At 39.0% G+C, this 14,422-nt stretch overlaps 1 protein-coding gene across 13 annotated transcripts in view; it reads left to right on the forward strand.

The window, feature by feature from the left end:
* The window catches only part of SRPK2 (SRSF protein kinase 2), a 248,141-nt gene that overhangs the window by 164,188 nt on the left and 69,531 nt on the right, over positions 1–14,422 (forward strand). For all 13 annotated transcript variants that reach the window (XM_020907474.2, XM_070469462.1, XM_020907477.2 and 10 more), the window contains one exon: positions 2,103–2,254. In XM_020907474.2, the coding sequence (XP_020763133.1) occupies positions 2,103–2,254 (152 nt within the window). The remainder of the gene's footprint in view (positions 1–2,102; positions 2,255–14,422) is intronic.

Raw genomic sequence — 14,422 nt, forward strand, 5'->3', positions numbered from 1 at the left:
AGAAAATAAGCAGTTGCAAAGCTGCCAGAAGGATGATTGCACTTCCATAAGGTCTCCTGGGGTTTTTTTTGGATGTTCTGTCAGAGATGTGGGTGTTTGGTTGTGATGACTTCCTTTCAGTGCTCCATCATGAGGCACAGTTAACTCAGAATGTTATCACCACCATTGTCCTAATGTCTGTTACCCAGGGAGCTGTAACTTTGAGTCTTCATAAATTCTAGCAAGTAGAAGTCAGTGCTAGTCATTGTCAGATTATAAATGTTCCTTAGTTGTCCTTTCAGAGGTAATCATACTTGCCATTGTTGGCCTTTAAGGTTACTGTGGGGTGTGATCCCCCCCCCCCCCCGCCGCGCCCCAATCCTTATGACTGCTGGTGTTTCTATTGCCTTCCTTCATCTGCTGTGGCACTTTTGAGTTTTTGGTGACAAACCACATATGAGCTATAACTACCTTAGGTTGAAGGCAACGTAATAAAGGCTATTTGGGGCCTATCTTAGATTTGGCAAGAATTTAGAGTTTCAGCTTAAAAGGGGGCAACTCCTCTGGCTCTGCCTCTTGCTAGCAGCTGGAATGAGCTTGCACCCTATGATGGCTGACCTTCTCAAGCAGGTTTCCAGGGCTCTACGCCCTAGGCTGCACCACGGTGAAGAGAGAGAATTTAGAGTCAGCCTTCCCTGCAATGCGGGAGACCTGGGTTTGATCCCTGGGTTGGGAAGATTCCCTGGAGAAGGAAATGGCAACCCACTCCAGTATTCTTGCCTAGAGAATCCCATGGACAGAGGAGCCTGGTGGGCTCCAGTCCATGGGGTCGCAAAGAGTCGGACACGGCTGAGCGACTTCACTTTCACTTTCATTGTGCAAGGAGTAACAGTGTTCTAAAAGGTGCTTTTAGAAAGGGGGCATCAGTACAGGGCAGCCCCGCTCCCTCCAAAAAAATGGTGGTTATCTACCACATTGGTGCCTGTGAAGTTCTCCTTGCTCCCCAGACTAGAGGCCCTCTACCTATCCCACTGAACCTGTCTCTGGGGACCAGTTTAACAGCCAAAGCCCGTTGTCCCTGTTACTTGGTATCCGTTCCTTCCTCGCTTTATACCTATAGAGCTGTGGCCAGCTCAGGGAGAGCAATGGTCCTATTGTTAGGGTAGCTTGCAACTCAAGGGACATTCTGCATCCAGTTGAGTCTTGAGGTTCAAGATTTCCCATTGGGATGTGGCTAGAAATTGCAGTTAAATTTTATAAGTGGAAACTTCATTTTGTAGAGTTGCATTACGAATGCTTTATTTTTGAGCAAATTTAATATATTCTTGAGGTATTCTAGATATTTGAAAGGTTTACATCTGTAACCTCTTAAGTTTTTTGCTTCTTTTTAGTGTTAGAGGTTTTTCAATCTTTTGTAAAAGAGTATACTAAATATTTAGCTTTTATGTGACAATCAGAAATGACCCATGGAAACTTTGCATTGATGTATGAATTGTATTTGTATTAGACTACATTCATGTGTTTTCTTTGTTTAATTTCCAGTTTAGAACAGTGTTCTTGTCTTGATAAGTAAGGTTGATGGATACCTGAATTGTCTAATGAAAATATCTATGTGTCAGTTACAGTAAACATTAGTTGGCTTTTATGAGTTATCCAAGAATCCTAACCACTTTTCTATGGTTTCAATGGGTAAATGAATTTTGATTTAAAAATGACGGATAATAAACTGTTGTGTTTTTTTTTTAATGTCCAGGATTGTTGTCCTCTTTTTTTCTAATCTCTGGGGAATGTGTTCTAACTAATAAGGTTATGTGTCATGGGGAGCTGATTGTCTTATTTCACTTACAATTCATGGTATTAATATATGAAAACTTAAGAAATATTGAAGCTCTGAGTGAAAATGTGCTTGCAAAAATACTCCTCGGCTAATAGGATAGCCAAGGGTAGCCCTCTTGTGATTTGAAACTTTACTTGAATTCACCTAAAATGAAGTAACATTAATCAGCATCTCTTCTTAGTGTGTGAAAAGTTACATTTTTTTCCATATTAAGAAACTCTCAAGTGTGTCCATAACGCAGGATTTCCTTCTGAGTAAATAGGAATTCTCCTTCCTCTGATTTCAGGCCGGAGCCTCAGCAGAAAGCTCCCTTGGTTCCTCCACCGCCGCCGCCACCACCGCCACCACCCCTGCCAGAGCCTGCCCCGCCAGAGCCAGAGGAGGAGATTCTGGGGTCAGATGATGAGGAGCAGGAGGACCCCGCAGACTACTGCAAAGGTGATGTTCTTGTCTTCCCCCCGGGCCACCCCATGGTTTGTTGAGGGTAAGGACAAAGGGAGTTAATGATGCAGACTACTTGATCTTTATTAAATTAGCCTCTTGATGTCAATATTGTTAAAAAATTTTTAGATTGTTTAGTATAAAATGATACCAGAAAATATGAGAGATATCAGAAGGAAAAATTTTAAGAGCTAGAAAGTAAAATACATAGGTACATACATATACTGAGTAATTTCAAGATTAAACCTGCTGGCAGAATTAAAGATGGTATACAGCAGGATAATTAAATATAAAAGCAAAATAAGCCATCTGAGAAGGACATAGAAAGTAGGTTGAGCACTGAAGAACTGATGCTTTTGAATTGTGGTGCTGGGGAGGACTCTTGAGAGTGCTTTGGACAGCAAGGAGATCCACCCAGTCAATTCTAAAGGAAATCAACCCTGAATTTTTATTGGTAGGACTGATGCTGAAGCTCCAATACTTTGGCCACCTGATGTGAAGAGCTGGCTCATTTGAAAAGACCCTGGTGCTGGGAGAGATTGAGAGTAAAAGGAGAAGGGAATGGCAGAGGGGTGAGATGGTTCGATAGCATCACCAACTCAATGGATATAAGTTTGCCAAACTCCGAGAGAGAGTGAAGGAAGTGAGTGTGCTGTAGTCCATGGGATAGCAGAGTCAGACCTGACTGAGTGACTGAACACCTACCACCACCAGACTCCTACTGGGGTAGCCAGTCTAAGTGTTGTTCACCACATTGGATATGTTTCCTGGCTGCCAAGACTATCAAGGAGCTCCTCCTTTCTTTGGGTAGCATTGAGTTACATAGTATTTTGTCTGTGGAAAGAAAATCTGCCCATTTGTTTACGGAGACAGATGTTTTCCTGGCATTGTACTCAACAAAAAACCTACCTTGTGGATTCTGCCATTGTGTGACATAGTAGATTATGTTTTCAGCTGTGATTTCACAGAACGCATAGAAATTACTCAGGTGAAGTATTCTTGTATTTATGTTTTGTAAAGACCAAGAGCATACAGCTAAGCTGCTAAAAGGCAAGCATATTGTATGATGAATATTGAAAATAATTTGATCCAGACCTCATACTCTGTGTAGACTGGATCCCAAGAATCTAGTAGAAAGGAAAGGGAGTCCATTTGCCGCCTCTTTGTAACTTACCTTACTCTCTTGGACTTTAGTTCCCTGTAACAGAGAATTATCACAGTCTGAATTCTTAGCTTCCAGACAGTTAACAAGACATTTATTTGCTACAAATTATGGAAAATGTATATCAGATTCTATATGGCTTAAGGATAGATGGCAGGAAATACACACTGTTTAGGCCATGAAGTGTAAATGCCTCTGTCTCTCTTGTATCATAGTATCAATTTAGCTAGTGATTGCAGATCATTTGTGTGTTTGGTTAAAGAATAGTGTACTCTTTATCAGGAAGTGAAAGTTATCATTCTGCTATGAAACTTTAAGAAGGAATCTTCTTGTCTAATGTGATTCTTCCATAGGTGTAGATTTCTACACATAGAATCAGCGTTTTCCTTAGAAAATTAAATATTCATTTGTAGCATTTATATGACTAGTGATTATGACCCCACAGTTAAAGGTCTGTGCCTTCTAATATGGAAAAGAAGATGTTTTCTCTCTCTCGTAATCTGTATTTCTTGGTTTGAAGTTTTATAAAGAGGAGATGTGGACAACTGTCTTTAGATTGTGCCAAAGCATCAGGCTGGTGTGAAAGAACTGTTCTCTGCAGGAATTTAGGCTCCACCCTGCTGGAATGAGATCTGTTTGCCTCACACCTTTTGTGAGGAACTTTTGTGGTATAGATCATAACATGTTGTTTAAGATAACTGATAAAGACTTTCAAGGAGCTGATGGAGTTGATTGGCAATGTCTGGGAAAAGAACTGTGGTTCGCCCCATCTCACCCCACCCCCCCGCCCTGCCCCATCCATTAGAATAGATAACTTTCTCTCTGGAAGTGGATGAGTTTCAGTTACCAACATGGTGCTTTATCACCCATGAGTACTTCAGTGTATTTTGCCTGCAGTCAAGTACGTTCTCCTGTGTTAACCATTACACAACTGTTAAGAAGTTAATGTTGATATACTTCTGTTCAGTCCTTAGACCCCACTCAGGTTTTGCCAGTTGCCCAATAGTGTTGTTTATGTGAATCCAATCCATTGCAGAATCACATTATATTTTGTTTTCTTCTTCCTTTGATCTGGAACAGTTCTGTAGTTTTTTTCTTGGCTTTTATGACTTTGACATTTTTGAAGATGTGGGCCAATTATTTTGTATACACTTTCTCAGTTTGGAATAACAAAATAGTGTTGTTCTGTGAGAAGTGTTCTTCTCATTGCATCATATCAGATAGTACATGATTTTGATTTATACCAGTACTATTGATGTCAACCACTTGTTCAGATAGCTCTATTGTAAAATTGCTCTTTACCCCCTTGGAGTTAATAAGCAGTCTGTTGAGAGTAACTTTGAAGCTGTGTAATATTCTTCTGTCAGAAAATTTACTTGCTTCTTCCTCTCCCTCTGTCCTGTCTCTCCCTCCGTCCTATCAATCCATCCATTTATCTGTCAGTTTGTGCATCTTAAATGTACTCACTCATGGGTTTTCTTTTTATTCAGTGGGTTATAGTCAGTTACTTTATTTGTGTTTATGCTTAGATTTTCTCAAATTGGCCATTAGAAGTCCCTTCAGGTTGATTCTGTGTCCTTTTGAAAAGTACCTATCATTCTTTTTTTGTTCTATACATTATTTTCTTCACTCAATATGTATTAGAAGTCACTCTGTAAACTACCTATAAAGCTGTGTCACTTGTTTCATTTATTGTTGTTTTTTAGTTTCGTGTAAACCTTTATTTTTAATTAAAAATTTTTATACAATTTTAAAGGTTATACTTTATCTACAATTATTTCAAAATACTGGCTATATTCCCTGTGTTGTACAATACATCCTTGAACCTGTCTTATATCCAGTAATTTGTACCTCCTCCTCCTGCAGCTGTGTATCTTCCTCCACCCCCCAGCCTGTAACCATCACTTTGTCCTCTGTATCTGTGAGCCAGCTTCCTTTTTTTTTTTTTTTTTTAAACTTACTGGTTTGTTTTTTAAGTTTCTCATATAAGTGATATCATTACAGTATTTATCTTTCTCTCTCTGACTTATTTCAGTTAGCATAATGCCTTCCATGTCTGTGAATGTTTCTACAAATGGCAAAATTCCATTCATTTCAGTGGCTGTGTAGTATTCCATTGTGTGTGTATGTGTGTGTGTGTATATATATATGACATCATGTCTTCTTTATTCTTCTCTTGATGGGAGAAGTCCCTCTCATTCTTAAACCCTTTCTTATTTTCAAATAAGATGTATTCATCTTATATTTTTCGAGGCCTGGAATCAGCTTTCTCCACAAGGAACCCTGGAGATAACAGTATTTAGAAAAGAAGATCTGAGCATTAGAATGAGACTGTTACTATTTGGGTGTTCCTGCTTCTCCATCTCTTAGCACAGAGCTAAAGACACACACTTCCTTTAGATTTGTATTTCTGTTTTTATTTACAGATATATTAAAATCCGTGAGTTTATTATATCTCATTTCCACTCTTAATACCAGGAGATTCAGCTCATTTTTCTCCTTAGCCTATCTGTAGTTTCTTTCTTTGGCAGTAAGAGGCTTGCCTGTCAGTATCCTCATTATATTTACTTATTCAACTTCCTTGTATGTAAGAGTCACCAGTCATTGTCACTGCCATTTTGAACATGTCTGCCCTTTCCTTATTACCTAGCTTGTTCTTAGACATCCTTTGTTGCTTGGCACTACCTAATGGCTGTGTACTGAAGTGTTCAGGAAGGTGGAAGGAGAGAGCTGCCCTTCACAGTCTAAGGGTATGTTTTGCTTAGTCTGTGTATGTGGCTTCTCTCTCTTCCGTCACTTCACATCTTCACTTGTTTCCTTCATCTTCATTCTTAGAGAACCTCTGACCTGCCAGCCACTTCTTAATAGTCCTGAAGTAAAATAAAACAGTAACCGAAACAAAACACACCACATCTTTTATCTCTCTTTACAAAAGACGTTTTTGTTCATTATAGGAGTTATAGGTATTTTGGGGGTCATGGTGTGGAAGGTCACCTGGAATCCCACCACCCACCTTTTGCTGCAGTAAGCTTTTAAGTTCCTGCAATTCTGAGTCATTTATGACCAACCAACTTGTATCTTAACTTTTTACCTTTTTTTTACCTCTTTACCTTTACAAGGTAAAGCTCATTTCCTTACTCAGAGCATGTGCAGTGTTCATTGTTTTAACAAAAAAGCCAGTGTTTAAAGGTCTGATATCACTAATGCATTATTCATTGCTCCCTTCTATTGTGCTTGGCAATTTCTGTGGCCTGGGAGTCTTCTTTCCCTTTCTTCACAGCTAACATGTTCCTGCCCACGAGTCCCGGGGAAGTATGGACTTCAGCGTCTATAAAACTTGGGTCAAAACCTGGCCCTGTTGCTCTCCATTTCTGTATCCTTGGACATGTCCCTTTGTTCTAGGCTTGAGTGTCTTCATCTGTCCTATAATGTCATCTGTCCGTATAATAAAATATGTAATGGCATCTATCACCTATGATTTTATGAGGAATAAAATGAGATAAATATGCTTCTGTGTATCAGGGCATGTTACCTGATACCTAGAGAGAGGATTGTTCTGAAATACGAATTCTCTTTTTGCCAGTCCTTTTTTTGTTCAATCATCCTCTTGTGTGTGTTACCATTTATACTTACATGCTGGCCCCTGAGTGGTCTTAACTGCCTTACTTGTGGTGGACTTGCAAAGAAAGTGGTCAGCACTGCTTCTTTCTCTCCTTGTTTTTTATTGGTTACCTCTGGTCAGTTGTCTGGAGCGGTAACTGTAGCAGCAGGCTGTGCGGTTTATTCTGGATTTTACTTCCAAGTTCAGAGGATAACAGGGGTCAGGCTTGGAGTCAGCTTATAAGTAAACAGTTCCAGGAGGCCCTTGTGTAATACTTGCTCACTTTATTTATTTTTTTTAAACTCACAGCTTCCTTGTCAATGCAAAACTTCCTCCTCTGGGGAGATTTTAGTCTAATGTGGGTTTTCAGAGTGTGACCCTGTATCAGAATGTTCCTAGGCTGGACTCTGAATCTTGAGTTGGAATCCTTGGGAGTAGGACCCGGACTCTTTAAGTATTTTTAACAGGTTAACTTAGTGATTTTTTCTGCACATTGAAGCTGAGGTTGGCTCACATGAGGCACCTACCATTTGTCTAAAACTCCAAAGCTCTAACTGCAAGAAGTGATCCTTCTCTTCACTTTACTCTGTGTTACTGATTTACTGTGAAAGGGGAATTACTGCTTTGAACTACATTATCTTCTAAAATTTCCCCGGAACTCTGAGCACACATGTACTCCAAGGACTAGTAAATGGTGAAAGAAGGAACATTGCTTTGATATATCATGCTGCCTGCACCAACTGACTTCCTCAGAGATCCTGTTTTGTAGCTCTCCTAAATCATTTTTAGATAAGTTGGCACATTAGTTATACAGTTTGTCACTTAACATTATTTCTGGAGACATTGGTCTCAACATAGTTGTGGCCTGACTTGGTACTAAAACGTCGTTTCCTTATGCCTTCTTCAAATCCCTGACACATCTTATTTAGGACCCTTGATCACCCACAGTAGTGCCCACCCCACCCCATCCCCCTTAGCACTCATGATGTGTGATTATACATTTATTTTTGTGTTTCTGATCTCCTCCTCAATCTGAATGATTTCCTATAGTCAGGAGCAGTATGTTTTGTTAATCGCACTGTGTTTGAACCATCTACTGTGCAGTAAGTGTTTTTGGTTGGGTGAAGAAGTTGTCTCTAGTGTTAAACTTCAACTAAGGGCAAGAGAGTACTGGTGTTACCCTGTGTGTCTGAGAAGGCGTGTCAGAGTGAGGAGGTTGACATGCCATGGAGGACACACAAATCAGAGTTCAGATCCTTCATTTCTGCTTTAAACTGTCTTAAAATCATCCACGGTGCCCCAGAAATCTTCAGTAGGGATTTGGGAATATCTTCTTCAAAAAAAGCATAGGGTAAACAATATGAATAGTTGCATAGTAAAAATGTGAAATGGCTTCCTTATATACAAATTGCCCTTACCATATGTGTTTACTTTCCATTTGTGAAAATTTAGACTAGTTGAGTTTTAGTAACTCTCAAAATTTAATGTTGGTTACAAGTTCATATTGGTCTTCTTGCCTCAGAATCTGTGATTTGTGACTACTTTATAGTTTCAAGGTTTGTTTGTTTGTTTTTTAAGGAAAAAAGCAATATTCATTACACAAGTTGACTTCGAAATGGTGTCATTTAGCTGAAATATTTTATTGAAAGTGTAGTCTTTTTTTTTTCAGGCACAACTTTATTATTATTTTTTCTTTCATTTTGAAATCAGTAAAGGAAACTGGGTTCTAGAAGCAGCAGTAATCTAACACAGCAAGTTTGTGCATTCATCTTTTTTGTTTATGTTTAAATACATTTAAATTACCACACTGTTGTCACACCTCATTTGCATGAAATTCTGTACCATACATACTAATTGTAGTAAAGTTACCCTCCCATGCCAGTAAAAAAAAAAAAAAGAAAGAAAAACTACTCTGGAAGATAATTTTCACTGAAATCTAACCAAACTTGGTTAAGTGGACAGTGACAAGATTTCAAATTATACAAAAAACAACGTTTTAACATTTGGGCATCAACTTAAAGAAATGGTTTGCCTATACAAATTTTTGTAATTTTTTATATATTCTACCCTCATATGGTCCTCAGAATTAAACCATAATGAGCAGAAGAGGAAAAAAGAATGCCACTGAGTGCTAAGGCAGAACATCCTGACAGAAGTAATGAAGGTAGAGTCTATACTATCAAGTGCAGAATTTCATAGGGCCAGTAGGTTAACAGTCTGTATTTTTCACTTATACAGGTGAAGTGGATTTTGCAGTTGTCAGTTCTGTTAAGTGCACCAAGTAAAGCTCCTAATATTGATACTATAAGGCTCCACCTTAAGTTTTCCAGGCTGCAGTTGTGCAGAAAGTCTTTTTTATTTATTTTTTACAGTAGGTCCTTGTTGATTGTCTGTTTTAAATATAGCAGTGTATACTTGTCAATCCCAAACTCCCAGTCTATCCCAACCCCCACCTTTCTCCTCCACAACTATAAGTTCATTTTCTAAGTCTATGAGTCTATTTCAGTTTTGTAAATAAGTTAAACTTTTTTAAGATTCCCTATATAAGTGACATCATAGGATATTTTTCTTTCTCTGTGTGATTTACTTCACTTGGTAAGTCCAGGTCCATCCAAAAATTTAGTCTTTAGTTTCTGTTCTTTTTGATAAGTAAAAAATAAACTTTATTCATTCACAGTTCTTTTCCTTTAAACTACTAACGCTGCATACATACTGGATTCACCATGGTAGTCTGTGTTTGTAGAAATTACTTGGCTTAATTTGGCTTACTTGAATCCTTGAGAAAGAGATTCTGCATATCTATATGAGGAAGGTAATATGCCGTTGAATTTTTTACATGAAGCTTCATTATATTCCTTTTTCGGAGACTGAGGTGATTCCAGCACAGTCAGGCCTGTTGCTGCTTTGAATCACTACTGATGCGGCTATTTATTGATCACTAAGCTTTAGTTGCATAACAAGGGAATTCTCTGAGGCTTTCCTATATGTATTGTATTTTACTACAACAATTGTAAGGGTATATGAGAAACAGCCTGTTTTCTAGGAGCTCAAGGCCTTATAGACTTCGCTAATAGAATATAAGCTCCTTCACGGAAGAGCCTTGTCTGTCTAGGCTCCCGTTCCATCAATAATACCGAGGGAGAACAATCTGTGGTCTGAATATGGAGTGATTGAATGGACCAGACTAAGAAACTACTGAAGTGCCTTTCTTCATATTTTTTTGTGTGGTTAATTATAAGAGGAGGAAAAAGGAAAATCTGTGAGGATTTTAAAGGAATGAGGTTGTATTTGATTAGAGGTAAAAGAAAAGACTTCATAGAAAATGGAAAGGGGGCCTTTCCGGTTAAGAATAATTGAACTTTGTTGTAGGGGGTGGGCTTTTCTCTGTTGTTTCAGTGCCAAGGGTGCAGGTTAGTCCCTGGTCAGGGACATGAGATCCCACAAGCTGCTGGACCGAAAAAAAGAACTCTTATAGCGTGATCATCTCTCTTAAAAATGTGTTTAAGGATGAAATAGCTATACCAAATGTCAGCAGTAGGTATGTGGTTACTGTGGAGGCTTCCTTCTATACTATTATGTCTAGTTGTTGTAGTACTGTCTGTTGAAAAAACACTTTTCATTCTTCCTATGGAATTGCCTGGTGCCTTTGTAAATAAGTTCACCGTATGTATTAGGGTCTATTTATGGACTCTTTTCTGTTCCATTCCACTTTTGGTCTGTTCGTGCTCTTACTGTGTGCTGCCTTGATTTGTGTAGCTTTATATAGTAAGTCTTGAACTGGGTAGTGGATGCCCTCCAACTTTGTGCTTCTTTTCCAGAATAGGTTTTGACTTAACTAGTTCCTTTGCATTTACATATAATTTCAGCCTCAGCTTATACAGTTATTTTAGATGTCTCTCTTTAATGGCATTAAATCTTCTTATCTATTGTAGAAGAGCATAACTTAACCACCCCTAAAGTCTTTTTGGCATGTGATTTACTTTGAGCTGAAAAGGGCCGAAAGACTCAGGAGGACACTTCTGATCTTGGGTGGCCTGTGCCTGCAGCAGCTCGGGTTCCCAGTCAGAGACTGAGACTGGGCCGCAGCATTGAGCACACCACATCCTAGACACTGGACTCATGGTCAGTGACGAGGGCTCTGCTTTTCAGCTTTACACAGAAGAATTTCCACAGAGATGGAAAGTAGTGAGGCAAGTAAAGTATTTCTTAGGAGGAAAAGACATGTGTGAATAGACACATGGGCAGATTGAGAGGCAGAGAGTCCCTGAGTTGTGCCCTCCTGGCAGTTTAAACCACTTTTCTGGTTGTCATGGCAATCACCAACTGTCGAGGCCCTGAGAGTTGTGTCATTTAGCATGCTAATATATTAGAGTGAGTGTATAATGAGGCCTGTGGTCTCCTGGAAGTCAGACCTTCCGCCGTCTTGAGCCTTGTTGGTTCTAACCAGTTCTTTTTTTTTTTCCCCCTTCTTTTTGCTGCTTCCCCCTGAAACTTAGATAAGAGTAATTGATTTCTAGAAAAAGATTTTTAAAAAGGAAAAAAAGGAAGATTAATTGGTTTCTATTTGGAGGAGGGATTGGGATATGATTCTGGGGTCATAGTCTTGGCAACATGTTTGTTTATGTCTTTAATTTCTCTCAGTGATTTTTTTTTTAACGTTTTCAATGTGGAAGTCTTGTGTATAGTTAAATTTTGCCTTTCTCTCTCTCTTTTTTTGAATGCTGTTAATAGAAGTTGTTTTCTGATGATGTGTAAAATGTAATTGATTCATTGACCAGGTGTCGTATAACTGCTGAATTTGTTTGCTAATTCTATTGGTGTTCTGTGTGCAGATTTTTTGTATTTCCTGCACAGTCATTTATCATTTCAACACAGGTAGTTTTCTTTTCCTTAGCATTCCTTATGTTTCTTTCCATGCTTCATTGCTAGACACACAAAGCTGAATAAAAGTGGTAGGACTGGAAATCCTTATCTTGTTTCTGATCTTACAGTAAATGTGTAGATTTTTTATTTATTTATTTAAATGTGTGTATTTTTAAAAAATATATCTCTTTATTAGGTTATGATGAATCCCATGAATTTAAAAGTAAAATGAAAAGCATAAGGCTTACAAAGAAAAATAGTAGATGTCTTCACAACCTTGAAGTAAGGGGAGATTTTGTGGAGAGAATGCAAGAAGTGTTAAGGTTAAATCAGTTAGAAATTGGATTTCATAAAAAATGAGATGACCAGCTTCGGAGTAGGAGAAAATAATTGCAATGTATGTAGTTGACAAAGACCGTGAATTGGAGACTATATCAAGAAACTTTGTGAAATTTTAGAGAACTGTTCTTTGTATTAATTAGGGCATATACATTTATCAAATATTAGGAAATTGTATATCTAGATTGTAGGATTTCTCTCCTTCTGTCTCTAGCTTCTTTGTCTTCTGTTTGTTTTCTGCATTGAGCATATATTTCTTTGTAGGTAGGAAAAAAAATGTTTGCAGAGAAAAAACTTAGCAGTGAGGAACCATTGCAGATTTTGGCCAAGAAAGTGCTATATATACTTAAAGATGATTAATTTAAAATTTTAAATTACTTGATTTGGAGAGAGAAAAAAGGTATATAAAAGAGAAGATAAAAGCAGAGCATTACAGAGATAGCACCTTTATCATTGATAAACTATTGGACATAGAGGGCAGCAGTTTCCAATAGTTTCCATAATGTCTGCATAGCAGATCCCTAATGAATATTCCAGACCCTAAGACTTGGGTGACATTCTCTGGTTGGCAATACTATGTGCATTGTCGTGTGTCATTAACATTGACACTGCATATTGGGAGAGGACACTTCAGTTCAGTTCAGTCACTCAGTCATGTCCAGTTCTTTGCAACCCCATGAATCGCAGCACACCAGACCTCCCTGTCCATCACAAACTGCCCATCGAGTTGGTGATGCCATCCAGCCATCTCATCCTCTGTCGTCCCCTTCTCCTCCTGCCCCCAATCCCTCCCAGTATCAGGGTCTTTTCCAGTGAGTCAAGGCTTCACATGAGGTGGCCAAAGTGTTGGAGTTTCAGCTTCAGCATCAGTCCTTCCAATGAACACCCAGGACTGATCTCCTTTAGGATGGACTGGTTGGGTCTCCTTGCAGTCCAAGAGACTCTCAAGAGTCTTCTCCAACACCACAGTTCAAAAGCATCAATTTTTCAGTGCTCAGCTTTCTTCACAGCCCAACTCTCACATCCATATATGACCACTGGGAAAACCATAGCCTTGACCAGACGGACCTTGGTTGGCAAAGTAATGTCTCTGCTTTTTAATATGCTGTCTAGGTTGATCATAACTTTCCTTCCAAGGAGCAAGCATCTTTTAATTTCATGGCTGCAATCACCATCTGCAGTGATTTTAGAGCCCCAAAAAATAAAGTCTGACACTGTTTCCACTGTATCCCCATCTGTTTCCCATGAGGTGATGGGATCAGATGCCATGATCTTAGTTTTCTGAATGTTGAGCTTTAAGCCAACTTTTTCACTCTCCTCTCTCACTTTCATCAAGAGGCTTTTTAGTTCCTCTTCACTTTCTGCCATAAGGGTGATGTCATCTGCATACCTGAGGTTATTGATATTTCTCCCGGCAACTTAATTCCAGCTTGTTCTTCTTCCAGGCCAGGAAGAAGATGTACTCCGCATCATGTACATCATGTACTCATGATGTACTCTGCATAGAAGTTAAATAAGCAGAGTGACAACATACAGCCTTGACATACTCCTTTTCCTATTTGGAACCAGTCTGTTGTTCCATGTCCAGTTCTAACTGTTGCTTCCTGACCTGCATACAGGTTTCTCAAGAGGCAGGTCAGGTAGTCTGGTATTCCCATCTCCTTCAGAATTTTCCACAGTTTACTGTGATCCACACAGTCGAAGACTTTGGCGTAGTCAATAAAGCAGAAGTAGACATTTTTCTGGAACTCTCTTGCTTTTTCGATGATCCAGCGGCTATTGGCAATTTGATTTCTGGTTCCTCTGCCTTTTCTAAAACCAGCTTGAACATCTGGAAGTTCATGGTTCACAGATTGCTGAAGCCTGACTTGGAGAATTTTAAGCATTACCTTACTAGCGTGTGAGATGAGTTCAATTGTGTGGTAGTTTGAGCATTCTTTGGGATTGCCTTTCTTAGGGATTGGAATGAAAACTGACCTTTTCTAGTCCTGTGGCCACTGCTGAGTTTTCCAAATTTGCTGGCACTTAGAAGCTCTGAATTTGAGACCCTCCTTGATTCTGCCCTAGGTGTCTGCTTTCCTCGACTGACATTGATTTCTTTCCTTGACTGACATTGATTTGTAACCCTTCTGCTGTAATAAACTGTAACCACAAGTATAACTGTCCCCAGTGTCTTTCATGAGTTCTTGCCACATACTAT

This window comes from Odocoileus virginianus, chromosome 1, assembly GCF_023699985.2.
Source record: "Odocoileus virginianus isolate 20LAN1187 ecotype Illinois chromosome 1, Ovbor_1.2, whole genome shotgun sequence".
In the NCBI taxonomy this organism is placed as follows: domain Eukaryota; kingdom Metazoa; phylum Chordata; class Mammalia; order Artiodactyla; family Cervidae; genus Odocoileus; species Odocoileus virginianus.